At 48.5% G+C, this 16,820-nt stretch overlaps 1 protein-coding gene across 1 annotated transcript; it reads right to left on the minus strand.

Moving 5' to 3' along the window:
- Positions 1 to 2,542: 2,542 nt before the first annotated feature.
- MTRFR (mitochondrial translation release factor in rescue) lies at positions 2,543 to 15,446 on the minus strand. Its single transcript, XM_047088549.1, has 3 exons — positions 15,383 to 15,446; positions 4,544 to 4,854; positions 2,543 to 2,851 (listed from the first exon to the last, which is right to left on the minus strand). The coding sequence occupies exons 2-3, from the start codon at positions 4,826 to 4,828 to the stop codon at positions 2,633 to 2,635; spliced, it is 504 nt and encodes a 167-aa protein (XP_046944505.1). The 5' UTR covers positions 4,829 to 4,854; positions 15,383 to 15,446; the 3' UTR covers positions 2,543 to 2,632.
- Positions 15,447 to 16,820: the final 1,374 nt, after the last annotated feature.

Consider the following 16,820-nt stretch of genomic DNA (forward strand, 5'->3'; position numbering starts at 1 on the left):
GTAATGAAGATTCACTGGGGTGAGGGGGAGACAGACAAATGAGGGACGGGGGCAGTTTTGCAGGCATAAGGCAAGGTCCCAGCCATGTCCGTTCTAAAGGTCGCCAAGAACAGGTTCTAGCAAGCGGGCTTATCTACCTCTCTTTCGTGTACGTGACGGCAAGTCCTGGAAGGTACGAGAAAGGAGACAGACTGAAGCCTCTGTCTCTCCTGTCTACGGCTCCCCATTTCCCTTCCCACCATTACCGGCTTGTCGTGTGCCATTGCAGGTACCTGGCCGCCTTCTGAACGGGGAAGGGCCCTGGATGCCGCTTGAACTTCCAAACCAGGTCACTCCAAGGTGAGAAGAGCCCCACCTGGCTGCCTTAAAGGTAAATTTATTTGGATCCGTGCACTGGGCGTGCCGTCTGTGCCTGCGGAATGGGCTGGTTTTGACTGCAGACCACGACATGGGCCTTCTCGCCTCATGGCTTCTTCCCCCTACTTGTGTTATGTGTGAACTCCAGATGTGTTCTGACAAGCCAAGCTACTACTCATGCCTAAAAACCCCAAACAGTTGTAGGGTCAAATGCAGCTTGAGTGATCGGTGTTGCACAAATTCGCAAACAAATCAGGTTCTGGGCCTTCATCTCGTAAATCAACTTATAAGTCAACTCCTAGGGAATGTCGGGTATATATATATTTTTTTCTTTTTAAGTAAGCTCTAAACCCCACGTGGGGCTCGAACTCACAACCCTCAAGCATTGCGTGCTCTACTGACTGAGCCAGCCAGGTGCCCCCATTGTGTGTATTTTGACATCAGAGAGGATATTTGGCAACATACAGTCTATTAAGTTAATGGGGTAAATGGGCAAGTAACTTACTGACGTGTACATCTTTCTCCACGTGGTTTTCTCTCATTCTCTTAGCCTGACGTTAAGCTAAGGGATGTCAAGTATCACCTAGCCATGACCTCCCAGTGGATGAACGGTGGCGCTAAATGCCATTAATGTTTGGCTCAATTCCACAGTTCCCCCCTGCCCCCAAAATGGACCTTATTAATGTTTTCTTTTTTGATAATAAAACAAGATACACAAATGTGTAGCTTAAAAAGATATGGTGACATCCTTCTAACTACCGCCAGCCATCCGACACCCCTCTGAGTGTCACCTCGTGGCGACCCCCTTCCTCCCCACAAAAAGTAGCTGCTGTCCTTTTACAGTAATGACTTCTGTGTGTCTCTTTATAGTTTTATTCTCAAAATGTGCATCTCTAGGGCGCCTGGGTGGCTCAGCCAGTTGAGCGTCTGACTTTGGCTTAGGTCATGATCTCGCATTTCAAGAATTTGAGCCCCGTGTTGGGCGCCTCGTTGACAGCAAAAAGCCTACTTGGGATTCTCTCTCTTCCCCTCCCCTACTTGCACACGTGCCCTCTCTCTAAATAAATGAATACACTTTTATTTTTTAATAATAGTATTTTTTAAAGTTTATTTACTTTGAAAGAGAGTGGGGGGGAGGGGCAGAGAGAGAGGGAGAGAGAGAGTCCCAAGCAGGCTCCGCACTGTCAGCACAGAACCTGACGTGGGGCTCAAACCCACGAACTGTGAGATCATGACCTGAGCTGAAACCAAGAGTCAGATGCTCAATCGACTTAGCCACTCAGGTACCCCAAATGAATAAACTTTTTTTTTTTTAATATTTGTTTATTTTTGAGAGAGAGAGAGAGTCAGAGCGTGAGTGGGGTAGGAGCAGAGAGAGAGGGAGACACAGAATCCGAAGCAGCTCCAGGCTCCGAGCTGTCAGTACAGAGCCTGACGCAGGGCTCAAATCCACAAACCGCGAGATCACGACCTGAGCTGAAGTTGGATGCTTAACCAACCGAGTCACCCAAGCGCCCCTACACTTAAAAAAAACACACACAAAAAAACACATTTAGGGGCATCTAGGTGGCTCCTTTGGTTGAGCGTTGGACTCTCCATTTCAGTTCAAGTCATGATCTCATGCTTTGTGAATTCAAGGCCCGCATTGGACTCTGTGGTAAGTGTGGAGCCTTGCTTAGGATTCTCTCCTTCTCTCTCTGCCCCTCCCCTGCTCTCTCTCTCAAAATAATAAAACTTAAAAAAAAAGTGTATCTCTATCCACCAGTTTAGTCCGCCATTAAAAAATTTTTGATTTTGGGGCGCCTGGGTGGCGCAGTCGGTTGAGCGTCCGACTTCAGCCAGGTCACGATCTCGCGGTCCGGGAGTTCGAGCCCCGCATCAGGCTCTGGGCTGACGGCTCGGAGCCTGGAGCCTGTTTCCGATTCTGTGTCTCCCTCTCTCTCTGCCCCTCGCCCGTTCATGCTCTGTCTCTCTCTGTCCCAAAAATAAATAAACGTTGAAAAAAAAAATTTTTTTTTATTTAAAATTTGAAGTCGGTTAAAAATACAGAAACACTATAGTAATGCTTGAGGTGGAATAGAACTCCCCACCGTTATTCCCTGGAAGCATCTGGCAGGTTCTTTAGTCAGAATCTGCTGTTCTTTCAGGGGTGCCTGGCGGCTCAGTCAGTGGAGCGTGCGACTCTTGATCTCAGGGTCGAGTTCAAGCCCCACATTGGGTGTAGAGATTACTTGAAAACAAAACAAACAAACAAAAAAGCATTTCTAATTCTTTCTCAGTGGACGTTTTTACTTGATTCCCACAGTTCTTTCAGGAGTTTCTTTTTTTCTAGAGTTTCCTTTGCTCTTTTTTTCCTCTCTTGCTTTTTCTTCTCTGCCTCCCGTTTTTCTTTGTAGACAAGACTGTTTTCGCCGTTGTAGAAAATATCCACTTTCTCTTGTAGGATTATCCGGGCTAGCTTTCTGTTCTGATCGACTGATCTTGTCTGATGGCACTGCAAGAGACAGTAATTCACACCGTGAAAAAGTTCATTCTGGACACAACAAAGACCATATTGCCCTCCTGCCTCTGCTCTGCTCCGCCCTCGCCCTGCCCCACCCTCCCGCATACGTATGATGTGGCTTCTTCTGTGATTATTTGTAATTAAGAGCGTTGCTTTGTTCGGAAGCAATGACAGCAGTAACATAACGTCCCCAAATGGTTTTGAAAATATCAATTGCTATGTCTAGCTTGTGGCCAGGGAACAAACACTCTGCACCATTTATAAATGTAAAATTCTGGGGGCGCCCGGGCAGCTTAGTCAGTTAAGCGTCTGACTTCAGCTCAGGTCACGATCTTGTGGTTTGTGAATTTGAGCCCCGCGTTGAGCTCTGCACTGATGTGTGGAATCTGGGATTCTCTCTCTCCCTCTCTTTCCTCGTGTTCTCTCTCTCTCTCTCAAAATAAACTTAGAAAAATTTATAAATGTAAACTTCTGTCTCAAGGAGGGAGATAGCATCTTTATTATTAATCAACCGTAACAGTGATTATGTCATACCTGAGTTAGGAAGGGTGAGCGCCTTGCAAAGCTATCTGATAAAGCCTGTGAAATCAGAGTCAAAGCATACTACTAAAGGCGAATCTGCAGTGAGGTTATAAAATAGTTAAACAAAAACCGTGTCAGGTTTCAGAATTTTATTTGTTGCTCATGAATGACACCGTTTCTCAAGGAGGAAAAAAGCGATTGAGAAAAAAAGAAAAGCGAGTGAGGTTTTTAGTTGATAGGCTCTTGGCTCAAAAACTTGGCAGTGAAAAAACAGTTGTTCGGAGCCAGACTGTGGGCTTGCTCTCGGTTGATGCCTGCGGCTGTGGGATCTTGGGCAAGTTACTTAACCTCTCTGTGCCTGATTCCGCACTTGTACTGTGGAAAAGGTAAGGCAGGAGGGCTCATGAGGACAAAGACTGTGCGCCTCATTGCACGGCGCCTACCACGTGTGGATGTGACGGACGTCGCTGCGGTTAGTACCGCCGGCACACGGAACAGCGGCTTCGCCATCTCCTCTGTTCCTCTGCCCGGGCCGCCCCTCGGGCCCTTGGGCCACTCAGAAGGGACTGCCAGCTCCACTGAGGCAGCGGGGCCACTACTTACAAGCCAGGAAAACGGGGAAAAAGCATTTCCGTATTTCTGGGGGCTTCGAACCGTGCTGAGAGCTGGTGATGCTCTGATCGGAGATTGGTTTTGGTACAAAAAGGGAAGACTCCTACAGGCAGCCAGCCGTCGCGTGTTTACTCCGAGGGCTAGAGAGGCTTCGCCCCTGTTACCTCACGCTCAGAAGGGCGGGTGTCACTGACATTTACCCAAGAGGGGACGGAGGGACACGGCCAGGTCGCTGAGGGCCGGGACGGCGGGCAGACACCCCAGGCCAGCGTGCTGCTCGGGGACCCCGCGGCTTCTGCCGGACTGCAAACACCCCACGGCTCTGCGAGAACCGCGCTGCCTGCCGGATGCCAGGCCCGCAGGTGTCCCCTGGCGCCACGGGCCCCCGGAAGGAAGCTTCTGAGGCTCTGCCTCAGGGCCGGAGGTGGGATCTGCAGCGCCAACTGAACCGGGCCGCAAGGAGAACGCACCTCAGCCCACCACCGCCGTCACTCAAGCCCCCCCCCCCCCCCCGAAACCCAGGGACCCCCAGCGGGCTTCCTCCTCTACCTTGACGACGATGCCCGAGGGGATGTGCTTCAGCACCACACAGTTGCTGGTTTTGTTGGTTGCCTGGCCCCCCGGACCGTGCCCTTTCACGAACTGCTCTTCAAGGTCACGCTCATCCAGGGGAGGCAGCAGAGCGGGGCGGTCCCTCCTGCCTGCCATCTGGACCGCGGTGACTGCCGCTCCCGGGGCTAACGGCGCTGGCTTCCCCCGAAGCCCGAGTCCCCACGGCGCCGTGCACATTCTGGCCAGCGGTGCGGGCCAACGAAAGAAACCCGAGGTACTCATGGAGAGGAGCTCTGCTTGTTGAGGACCTGAGTTGGAGGAAGAAAGACAGCCTTTCAGGAAGACGCGTTTGCTCCCAAGAGGACACTTCGGGATCTAGGACGACCTTTTAGAAACCAGTTCAGACGACGGCCCCCCACCCGTCACCAAGGTATTTAGGAAACTGGCAAAGACAGAGCGTCGAGCCTTGCGTTGACCTCCCGTGGTCTTAGCAGCACGCTCCCTGCCAGCGGATACATGTTTTCTTATGATGGACTGAAAATATCTTCGAAGCACCCGGAGGTGCCGTTTTCTCAGGGAGGAGAGGTTTTGAGTGTGTGACACACAACAGAAGAGGGCCGTAATTCGCTAAGGAAATATTATACAGAGCATCACGCAGGAATTAGGATCTGAGTCAAGCGGCGTTATTTCAACGTTTGAGAATCTTTGAAATGAAAATGTAAAGAACGACAGTATGCGAGTCTATTTTATAGCTGAGCTTACACAGTCTGACACGGTAAATATCACTATCAATCAATGTCATGATTGTTGTTTTTTAATGTTTCCAGTTTCATGGATTTGAATAGGAACATCTGTTCCCTCAGACGCACTGCCAATAACGTGATCCAAGTGGCGCTCCTTACTGGAACCATCAAATCAGCGCATTTTTAGTAAGGTGCCTGTTAGGTTCAAAATGCCACACGGGGTGTAGTGAGTGGTGCGAGGCGGAAAAGAGCGAAGCCTCTGTCTTCATGGAGCTTGGAGTCTAGTCAGAAGATGCTAAAAAAAGAAAGCAGTATTTATTTAGACAATTTTTTTTAACGCTTATTTATTTTTGAGAGAGAGACAGAGAGTGGGAGCAGGGGAGGGGCAGAGAGAGAGAGGGAGACACAGTCTGAAACAGGCTCCAGGCTCTGAGCCGTCAGCACAGAGCCCGACACGGGGCTCGAACCCACAAACCGTGAGATCACGACCTGGGCCGAAGTCAGATGCTTAACCGACTGAGACACCCAGGCACTCCCAAGTAAGCAGTATTGAACCACTGGATTTAAATAGCTGCTCCCGACGTAGCAGAAGGCTGAAGTGTCTCAGCTGACAGGTAACAGTATGGACAGGAGCTCCTAGAACATGGTGGTCCCACGGGCCTTTGCTTCCAGGGGAAGAGGGCAGAGCGAGCTGAAAGGTGTTAGCTCCTTTCAAAGATCGGTAACCTCGCCATGCGGACAGGGACAAGTCACAACGGGGGCCCGTCTTATCTGGAAAATGGGTGAATAAGCCCTTCTCCACCCATCCCGCACAGGCATAAAGATCAGAGAAAAATATATATATCCCGGAAAGATCTGTTTTGAGACCAATTTGTAGCAAAACTCCTGTCACTCAGGTGGATTATGGGAACTATGAGGTGCCGCTCCCTTGCTTGACGCTTCTTGATCCGAGAGGGCGCGGGCGCTAAAAAGGGATGTGCGGCCCTTTTTAACAACTGCTGCTTCCTTTCAGACTCTAAATAGCTGCTTTTACCGTTTGAGACCCTGTAAATTCCACCTGATGGCCCCCGGTCTCCAACATAGGTAGGAAGTGGCGTGTGCCTAAGCCACAAGTAGCTTAACCTGCACCAAATACTTCCTGCAGGCTTGCTCTTGGCTCATTTACCTTTGTTGTCGTGGGATGTCAGGTCTGGCTGCTGACTTCCACTGAGCCCACGCTGGTCTCCAACTAGCTTTGTGGAAGCTCAATGCAGACACATGCTGCTGGGCATTGCTGCCTTGTAACTACGTGCACTTCTGTCATTTTACGTGTATCTATCTGAGTAGTCCTTTCAGCCGGCCCTGAGATGACACTGGCCATCTCTAGAGTGACAGTAAGGTGTTCGTCTCTCTCCCTCTATGGAAAATAAAAACAATGAAATCTGCTTTTCAAGCCTTATGCCAATGCTAATTTTCAATTCTCTGACATTGTAGTCTAAACTCGTAACTTCTTCCTTCCTTCCTTTCTTTTCTTTAAACAAGTGTTTTATTTTTGAGAGAGAGAGAGACAGCACGAGCGGGGGAGGGGTAGAGAGACAGAGAGAGAGAGAGAGAGAGAGAGAGAGAGAGAGAGAATCCGAAGCAGGCTCCAGGCTCTGAGCTGTCAGCATGGCGCCCGGCGTGGGGCTCGGACCCACAAACCGGGAGATCATGACCTGAGCCGAAACCGGATGCTTAACTGAGCGGGCCACCCAGGCACCCCTAAACTCGTAACTTCTTTCTGAAAAGTACGCCATTCAGCGTGTAGGTCAGTCCCTGGGGGCGAGGACTAGCGTGGCATTGGCAAGATGCTCTGTGGCTGCGAGGGGCTAGATTTTGAAACAGAGTGTGCCGGTGCCACTTAAAAACAACAACCGGGTTTGTTTATCGTGTGTCAGGTCTCTCCAAAGTCCGCTCAGGAGCAGAGAAACGATAAACCCATAAACTCAGGCGCTTTTCTGAAATCGCTGCAACAAAGAATCCGCTCCCCTGTAACCGAGTGAAGTGAATGAGACTGAGTCGATGCCCAAAATTCCCCTTTCCCTTATTTCTGCTTTCAATCCACAGAACAAGATCCCTTTGTGTACCAGACAGCATCTAGTCCCTGGATCAGATTTGTTGTGGAACTCAAGCCCAGGGCCTCCCTTGGGGTTTCTCTTCCGCTGGTTGGTAAATCTGACCGGCCAGGGCAGCCTTGGAATTGAGTGCAGGGACAAAGAAAGGAAGAGAGTCGGAGACAAGGCAAAACTCCCAGACAAAGGGCGGAGAGGAGAGTGCGTTTATCAGCTGCTCTGTCCCCGGCCTGCTGTGTTTCCAATCTCTACCTTTCTGTCCTAGTTCAGAGCCGACACACACGCTAGAAGGTCTCCCACCCAACTGGAGTTCACGAAGGCCCCCGGTGTTCAGTTACTGGCTGCTTTGTTTAACAGCTAATTCCAACAGCCAATCGGACGATTCTAAATACTTGTAGTATCTCCTGGAGCTTTGGCTCTACGCCAACGACTGCTCAAAATGACAAACTCACCCGTGGTTCCGCTTCCCCAAAGCCCAGAGAAGAATACGGATTGGGTTTCAGTTTTTGTGATACCTGCAGAGCAACCCAAAGTCTTTGGGGGAACAATACAAGCATCTTCAATTAGAGCTCATTGTGACATTAAAAAAGAGAAAAGGACAAATGGTAACAAGTGCTGGCAGAGGGAAACCAGGAGTCATGACAGCTTGCCCCAGTTCCTTTCTGTGAGCGTGCGCCTCCATTCAGGGCTGGCTCTCCACCCCGGCGTCGCCTCAGTGCTGCTGTTCCTCTGACGGCTTCAGCCCCCAACGGCTGATGCAGTTGGGCTTAAAGCCTCTCTCGCTGTCCCAGTCCCTTCCCACTTGGTCAGGTCAGAGATAACGGGAGTTAGGACTTTACAAAAGGGAACGTTCATTTGTTCAATGAATGTTTCCAACACCTCCTATGTGCCGGGCGTGGGTCTCAGGGAACCCAGGGGGCCTGTTGCATAAATGAGAAATTAAGATGCCCCGAAATCTGACACGTGCTGTAGCCCGGAATGGAGAAGATGCCACAGAGAGCGGTGGTTCTTGGTTACTGTGCCCGAGTCCCTTGGCGTGCTCATTACTGAGACTTGGAATCTGCATTCTGTTAGGTGCCTCCTCTCCTGACCTGGACCCAGCCGCCACACATTCCCGCCTCAGGCCTCCGTGGCCAACCCAAACCCAGGAAGACGTCTAGCTGCAGGGGTGGTGTGGTCTGCTCTGGGATGTGGCCCGTGACTGTGGCCAACAGTCAGACATAAAGCAGATGCAGCAAGGCGAGGCTCGCTTCGCCTGCAGCATTAATGCTCCTGAGACGGGCAAAGGGGATGCTGATGCCTTTCCCGTTGTGCCTCCAAGACAGATAAGGGTATCTGAATCCATTTGCAGGAAGTCATAGGATTTCAATCTCTGGACTCCCCTTCCGGATGCCATTTGCCCCAAATTCACTGTTTATTCTTCTGAGAGACAGAGAGAGAAACTATTTTCTCTTAGCCACAACTTTCATATTGTCTCAACCTCGGAGAGACTTCATCAAAGCCAAATGAAAGAACAGATGTGGAGCTCAATGGGAACAGGGTGCTTTAGGAAAGGCAACCGGTAAAGCTCTTGAGAGAGACAAATCCCTGGGAATCCTGCAAACCAGGATCCTGCTTCATTAGGCCTGGGGTGGCGCCTGAGACTCTGTATTCCTAACCAGCTCCCTGGTGAGGCTCTTGCCTCCAGGAACCCCATTGCGAGAGTCATGGCCAAAAGCTCTGAGCAAAGGTGCTGCCTGGGTGGTGGCTCTTGGGAGCGTCTAAATACTGGATGGGGTCCTGGGACGACGATGGAAAAGATGGCGATGAGGAAGGTGTGAAGGACAGTAATGGTGGGAACAGAAAACACAGAAAGAACTGAATGCATATGGATTTGAGCTAATAGGGAATGTGAAATGGTAACCAGGGGACTGAGAAATGGGGTCATCCGAAAAAAGAACGCCAATAATGTGTTCTAGAACAGCGTTGTCCGACCTGAACATAATGTAGGCCACGTGTGAAATTCTAAATTTTCTAGTAATCACCTCAAAAACAGTAAAAAGGGGCACCTGGCTGGCTCAGTCGGTGCAAAATGTCACTCTTGATCTTGGGGTTGGAAGTTTAAGCCCCAAATTGGGTGCAGAGAGCACTTAAAAATAAAATCTTAACGAAACAAAACAAAACAAAACTGGGGTGCCTGGGTAGCTCAGTCGGTTGAGCGTCCGACTTAGGCTCAGGTCATGATATCGCGGTTCGTGGGTTCCTGCCTTGCGTCAGGCTCTGTGCCAAAAGCTGAGTCTGGAGCCTGCTTTGGATTCTGTGTCTCCCTCTCTCTGCCCCTTCCCCACTCGTGCTCTCTCTCAAAAATAAATATTTAAAAACATTTATAAAAAAGTAATAAAAATAAACTCAAAACAGTAATAAGAAACTGATGAAATGAATGTTAACATATTTGAAAGATACACATTTAATATACTTTACTTACTATATTAACCTGGTATGGCCAAAATATCATTTCAATATGTAATCAATATAAAAATTATGCACACCTTATTATTTATATGAAGTCTTCAAAATCTACCCTATCAGACAGCGTAGCTCCAGAATCTTTCTCCTCATTATGGTCCGCAGAGCGGTAGCAACATAACCACTTGGGAGCTTGTTAGGAATGGAGACTCTCACGCCCTACCCCAGACTTCCGAGCTGAGAACCTGCATTTTATGAAGATCCACAGGTGATTCAGAGTCACACTCCCAAAGTCTGAGAAGCACTGTACTAGGACACAGGAACGAGCAAGTTCTTTCATCTGTTGGGACAGACGCTTCTAGAAACTGGTGTTTCTCATGTAATATTTAAGAAGTTGAGGCCAGAATTCTGGAGTGCCGACAACCTTCTTGGTCACGGTCCTGTTTCCCTCTCCGTAACAGGACTGAAAGTGACAAGTCGCGAAACAATGACCTGATCGATCCTGAGGGACCAGAAACGGTGACTGCTGGAATAGGCGGATGTGTGGTGGTGAAGCTTGAAAAGGACAAAATGGCCAGCTGATGGCACCAGAAGCTAAGTGAGAGAATGACTTTCTGAGAAATGCTTAATCATAATCCATGTTGCCTAGTATGTTTCGGTGCGCCCTGGAAAATGGGAGTTAAAAAAAAGCAGCCGTTTCCCATGGGCTCCAACTAACTTGTCCCTCTGTTCTGCGTGTCTGAAGTCCTTGCAGGGGCTAGAGCACCTCCTGGAAAGGAACGACGGGGCCGCGGCTCAGGCCTGAAACAGACCAAGTCCTTTCCTGGGCTTGGGGGTTTGCCCTGAAGATAAGGTGCCTTTCACTCACAGGAAGTGCTGGCAGAGGATTATTTCTCAAATAAGACGAGCATAATAGATTGAGCAGGAAATGCCCAGCTGGGGACTGCGCCAGGTCTGGTCTCCACGTAACAGAGCTCAAGAGACAACTCATGAAGGAGATAAAGAGAAAGGCTTTCAATTCACATGACACTAACATCCCATTCTGTTTTGTTTTTTTTTAACAGAAAACTCTGAATCCACAGAGAATGACACCTGTCCTATTTGTGTGCAGTGCTGTGATTTTTCCTCTATTTATGGCATCTAACAGTTACTTTATAATTTTATCACCTGCGGTTTAATTATAATTTTTTAAGTTTATTTATTTTGAGAGGGAGAGAGAATGAGCAGGGGAGGAGCAGACAGAGAGGGGGAGAGACGGAATCCCAAGCAGGCTTGATGTGGGACTCATTGTGGGACTCGAATTCACAAATCTGTGAGATCGTGACCTGAGCCGAAATCAAGAGACGGACGCTTAACCGACTGAGCCACCCAGGTGCCCCCAACTGTTAAAATAAGGCAGAAACACATGAAAAAGCAGCAGTAATAACACTTTACATGTTCTTAAATTCTCAACGCCTCCATTATCATGATTGATACCTTGTATTCGTTTAGGACTTAGATGCTTTCAAGGTACTTTTCAAGTATATTATCATATTTGACACAAATAAAGAAAAAAAGGGATTAACTCAGGAAGACTTATCTTGGAAGAACATTGGGTATCCCATTATTATTATTATTATTATTATTAATTATTTTTAATGTTTCATTAATTTTTGAGAGAGTGCAAGTGGGGGAGAGGTAGAGAGAGGGGGACAGAGGATCTGAAGCAGGCTCCCTGCCGACAGCAGCAAGCCCGACGCGGGGCTCGAACTCATGAACCGTGAGATCATGACCTGAGCTGAAGTCAGACGCTCAACTGACTGAGTCACCCAGGAGCCCCAGGTATTCCATTTTTAAACTAAACTTATCATTTCGACAGCTTTCTTTTTATCCCTTTTCCCTTCACCTTTCATAACATCTCTAGATGTTCCTTCTCCAGCTCCTTAAAAGTGTTAGCTCATTTTCCTCAACTTTCTCTTCTTGATTCTTCCTTTAATTTTTTTGTCCCTGAAAGGCCACACTGCCTATAGTCACTGTCTTGGCTTCATGATTTGCTCACTGTGCAACTTTGGTCATATTTCATCATCTGTAAAGTGGAAGTGATACCACCTACAATGAGAAAAAAAAAAATACAAATCTCCACAAACATTGAGCACTTAGGAGTACTTCAGATCCCTAAACTATAACGCTAAAGAGCCTCTGACTAACACACCATATAAATTGTGGTCTTATCCCACAAACCTAACCTGCAAACTGATTGTTTCATAGGCTTTAAAAAAAAAAATTTTTTTTTTTTTAAATTAAGTCATCTCTACCCGCAACATGGGGCTCGAACTCATGACCCCAAGATCCCAAGAGTGACGTGCTCTTCCAACTGAGCCAGCCAGGCTCAGAGTGAAAAGGCATCTAGAACAGTGACCTGCAAATTATTTCAGTTGGTACGGTCCAATTTAAGAAGTACTTGAAAACCATGAGGTTACCAAAGACATGCTATTTGGTGAGGTCATAATTGTGGTCTATGAAATCAGGTGCCAGGAGATAATTATGATGCCACGAATACAGTGTGACTTCTCAGCAGGCTCACATTGAAAGATAAACCACCTGCATCCAAGCAAGTCCTGGTTTAAACATGAAGATCATTAGGGATTATCTCATATAGGAAGAAAAACTGTGAAGGACAAGAAAGATGAAAAAATTTATATTTAAATTTTTTTTTTTTTTTAAATTTGAGAGAGAGAGAGCGTGCGAGCAGGGGAAAGGGGCAGAGGGAGAGAATCCCAAGCTGTCTCCGTACTCAGTGCGGAGCCCGACGTGGGGCTTGATCCCACAACCCTGGGATCATGACCCTAGCTGAAATCAAGAGTCGGATGCTCACAATCTACCACTCTATCACTCATGAGCTACCCGGGTGCCCTGAAAAAACTTAAATATATATCCGACGATTTCATGTTTAATAATTAAACTATAAAGTTTTAATGTTCCTCATATATATATATTTTTTGCTGTAGAGAACTGCCCCCCCCCCCGTGACAAACAGTTTGGACATAATAATCAAAGAGTAGCAACCCTAGGGTTAACAGAAACCAAATGCTGTAAGCTATTATCAGCCATTATGACTGCACAGCCTGGTCTTATCCACACCAACGTGAAAGGTCTCTGCTCAAAAAAAAAAAAAAAAAAAGATCTCCGCTCAAAAGCTGTCAGTGTGAAGCCTTCAAGGTCAAAGAGATACTTGAGCAATTTGTTATGATAAAGTCCTATAGTAATCATACCATCATAAAGGGCATAAAATAGTGGTGTCAGCTTGCACACAAATAGTGCAAAATCTCCAGGATGGGTGGCAGGTTTAGATTAGATGAAGTTATTATACATTTACTGGAATTTCTGAAGCCTCTACTTCTGTTTTCTACATTCAGAAATAATGTCTATGGGTTTTAAAAACTACTTTTTTAGGGCCGCCTGAGTGGCTCAGTTGGTTAAGCGTCTGACTTCGGCTCAGGTCATGGTCTCATGGTTCGTGAGTTTGAGCCCCACATTGGGCTCTGTGCTGATAGCTCAGAGCCTGGAGCCTGCTTCTGATTCTGTGTCTCCCTCTCTCTCTGTCCCTCCCCTGATCACACTCTGTCTCTCTCTCTCTCTCTCTCAAAAATAAATAAACATTAACAAAACAAAAACAGGGGCCTGGGTGGCTCAGTCAGTTAGGCATCTGACTTCAGCTTAGGTCATGATGTCGTCATTCCTGAGTTTGACCCCTTGGTCAGGCTCTGTGCTGACAGCTCAGAGCCTGGAGCCTGCTTCGGATTCTGTATTTCCTTCTCTCTCTGCCCCTCCCCTGCTCACACTCTGTCTCTCTCTCTCAAAAATAAATATTAAAACAACAACAACAAAAAACGACAAAAAAAACCAAGAAAACTTGGTTAACCAGAATAGTAACTCCTGAATACACTGGCTTATTAGGACATTAATAGATAAAAAGTTACCTAAAACCACACAGCCAAAACCAAAAAAAACCCAAAAACCTACATCCTCAAACTGAACAGAACCCATTGGATTTTGCAGCCATAAGTGATCATCTGCCTCTTGCATGGTTAGGAACTAATCACCAGTACTCAATTTTGGGGTTAATATTTTTTCTTGTAAGGAAACACAACTCGGTCTGCCTGGAGATGTCTCAGTAATTCACACTTCTCAGTTCTTCTGAGTGTAAAAGATTCTACAATGTCTTGGGACACCTGGGTGGCTCAGTCAGTTAAGCAACTGACTTCGGCTCAGGTCATGATCTCGCGGTTCGTGGGTTCGAGCCCCACGTCGGGCTCTGTGCTGACAGCTCAGAGCCTGGAGCCTGCTTCGGATTCTGTGTCTCCCTTTCTCTCTGTTCCTCCCCTGCTCGTTCTCTGTCTCTCTGTGTCTCTCAAAAATAAATAAACGTTAAAAAAAAAGATTCTACAATGTCTCAAATAACAGACAACTGAAATTATGTTCAATTATGACCAAATGAAATTAGTGATAAAACTTTTTTTTTTTTGGTGGGCTTGAAATACCACTGAAGTCAGAGCCATGTGCTTAGAATTAGTTTGATTTTGATTTTAGTGAGGTATTACATGAGCACAGATGGATTAACACAATGGGGCGGGTGTGGATTAAGTTTATTTAAGCTTGAAATCTATCATATACAGAGGGGGTTTTGGACACAGACTGAATTTTTACTCTTTGAGACAGAATTGTTAGGAAGCTCAGATGACATGGAATGCCTCGAAGATCTGTCATTCCTGCCAATAACATTTCACGGTCCATCCTGGCTTTTCAGCCATAGCTACATGATAGGGCTAGCAAAGTTCTTTCACTTTGGACCCAGGAACCCTGGAGGGAAATCTAAGAGCTGGCCTTAAAGGTTAACTAGTCTTAAGAATGTGAACTCAACAGGGGTGCCTGGGTGGCTCAGTCGCTTAAGCATTTGACCTCGGTTCAGGTCCTGATCTCACAGCTCTCTGCTAACGGCTCTCGGAGCCAGCTTCGGATCCTCTCTCTCCCTCTCTCTGCCCTTCCCCTGCTCATGCTCCCTCAAAAATAAATAAATATTAAAAAAAAAAGTGAACTGAACAGAGAGAATGAAATGGTGGGGCCTCCAGGAAGGGGCACAGATTCTTTGTCGTCCTTGAAAGGCCTGGCAAGAGCCATGCTGACACCTACTATGTGCCAGCTTGGAACAGCACCTGCTTCGTGCTAAGAGATCTATAGAGCTCTGTTGGACAAGTAAATGAAGCTCTTTCCATTTCTTCTCGGGCCTCGGTGGACCCGTTTTCTCCAAGGCGGTGAGCTGTCCTCCCCTCCCCACACCAGTCCTTGAAGAGCCCCGGGAAAGACCCCCAGCAGCTTAGGGTAAACCAGGTGCAGAGAAAACTTAGCTTAGTGTCTGGACAAGTTGCACCTCACCGCCAGCGGTGTCTCAGGTCAATTGGTTGCACGAATCAGGACCGCAAGCTGGGAAAGTCAGGCTTCCTAGCTCCCAGTCCTCTCTTCAGAGTCCTTGACAATCGCAGGCAACCGTACAGGCGGCTGGCTGCTCCACGGACGCTTACCTGGCTGCGGACGTGGTCTCCCACCCGCCACTTTCTGGGGTAACAGGAACCACTGCAGAAGGTGCATCGAAAGCGCACTCCTGGGTTTGCGCACGCGCAGTACTCCCACCGTCGCTTCCCTCACTTGCCCTGGGCTCATTCTTACCAACTGCGCATGCGGAGAGCGGAAGCTATTTTTAGCGTGGCATGTACGTTCCCAGAGAACCAATCAGACGGGAGGGCTTCGCAGAAGCTCCGCCCCCTCCGAGTTCCCAAGCGTAGGACCTCCCCCTTTGGAGAAAGGGGCGGGAAGAGAAAGGGGAGAAGGACAGACGCTCCGCGGTGCGACCGTCTCCGCCCCCTTTCGTGCAGCCAATCACAGGCAGGACGACGGGCGCGCGCACGCTCCCTCGAGTTTAACGGTCGCGAGAGGCCGCTCGCCTGACGCTGACATCCACTGTGGGAGCCCCGGCCAGGTGAGTGGTCGCCGGCCTGCGGGGAGCGGTCAGTCGCGGGGGGCAAGGGGACGAGGCTCGGAAGACATGGACTTAGCAGAACCCTAAGTGTGCTGATGGGCTCAGGGCGGGGGTGGGGGGACGACGGCCACACGACGCAACCCCCACCACAGTCCTCGGATGTGTGGGGGCTTTGCCTGCGGCCGGGTGCCTTTTCTAGACTCAGTGCCCTTGAGTGACACCCGCGCGGCCCAATCGCAGAGCGCCTCATCCCGAGTGGCGGGGGGCTTGTGGGATCTGTCTCCTTTTTTTGATCTTCCCTGGTTGACTTTGGGAATCGCGGTTGTAATTGTGGGAGCAGCGGCTTTTCCTTCCGCCTCCCCGCTGCCCACAGTTCAGGCGACCGCATTTTGTTCTTGCTCGCCGTCCCACTTTGACCCGAGAGCCACCCCATCAGCAATTGAGGTCTGGCTGTGAAGGCAAGGGGGTCAGGATCTGGCCTCAAAACCTCTGGAACCCTGTCTTCCATACCCCCCTCGGGCTCCTAGCAAAGCGAAACACCTGGTTAACTTTCCGAGTATCAGGCCCCAATTTGTACCATACCATCCCCCATCCTCCCAGCGACCTTCTTTTTGGCTAGGGGTTTTGGGGACCAAGAGCGTCACATTTCGTTACTGGGAAATATAAAAATGGCTCTGTGCTTATAACCGTTGTCCATCGCGTGTTTTTGTTTTAATTTTGCATTTATGTCGGGTCCCCCCCCCCTTTCATTTCCCCTTCCACTCCCTCCCTCCCCCACTGGAGAAGCATCTTTGCGTTTCGAGTGGTTTTCCATCTCCATCTTCTGCATCCGGATTACTTGAGCGGGCGAAATAACGGATGGGGTCGCAGATCCAAGTCCCTGGAGAGCCTTGTGTTTTCCTGCTAGAAGAGCAGGGTGATTTGAATCCAGATATTTTCGTTGCCAGGTGGAAGGTGCAGCCCCAGACCTTTTCGGTACCCCA

Source organism: Lynx rufus, unplaced genomic scaffold (genome assembly GCF_022079265.1).
Source record: "Lynx rufus isolate CCGP_SWC_20201006 ecotype Redwood Valley unplaced genomic scaffold, mLynRuf1.p SCAF_24, whole genome shotgun sequence".
Lineage (NCBI taxonomy): Eukaryota > Metazoa > Chordata > Mammalia > Carnivora > Felidae > Lynx > Lynx rufus.

Excerpts from the sequence above, each read along its gene's own strand:
- MTRFR (XM_047088549.1), bottom strand. The coding sequence starts at position 4,828 with ATGAGTACCTCGGGTTTCTTTCGTTGGCCCGCACCGCTGGCCAGAATG. Across the intron at positions 2,852-4,543 it reads CCTCGGGCATCGTCGTCAAG|TGCCATCAGACAAGATCAGT; the intron begins GTAGAGGAGGAA and ends TGTCTCTTGCAG.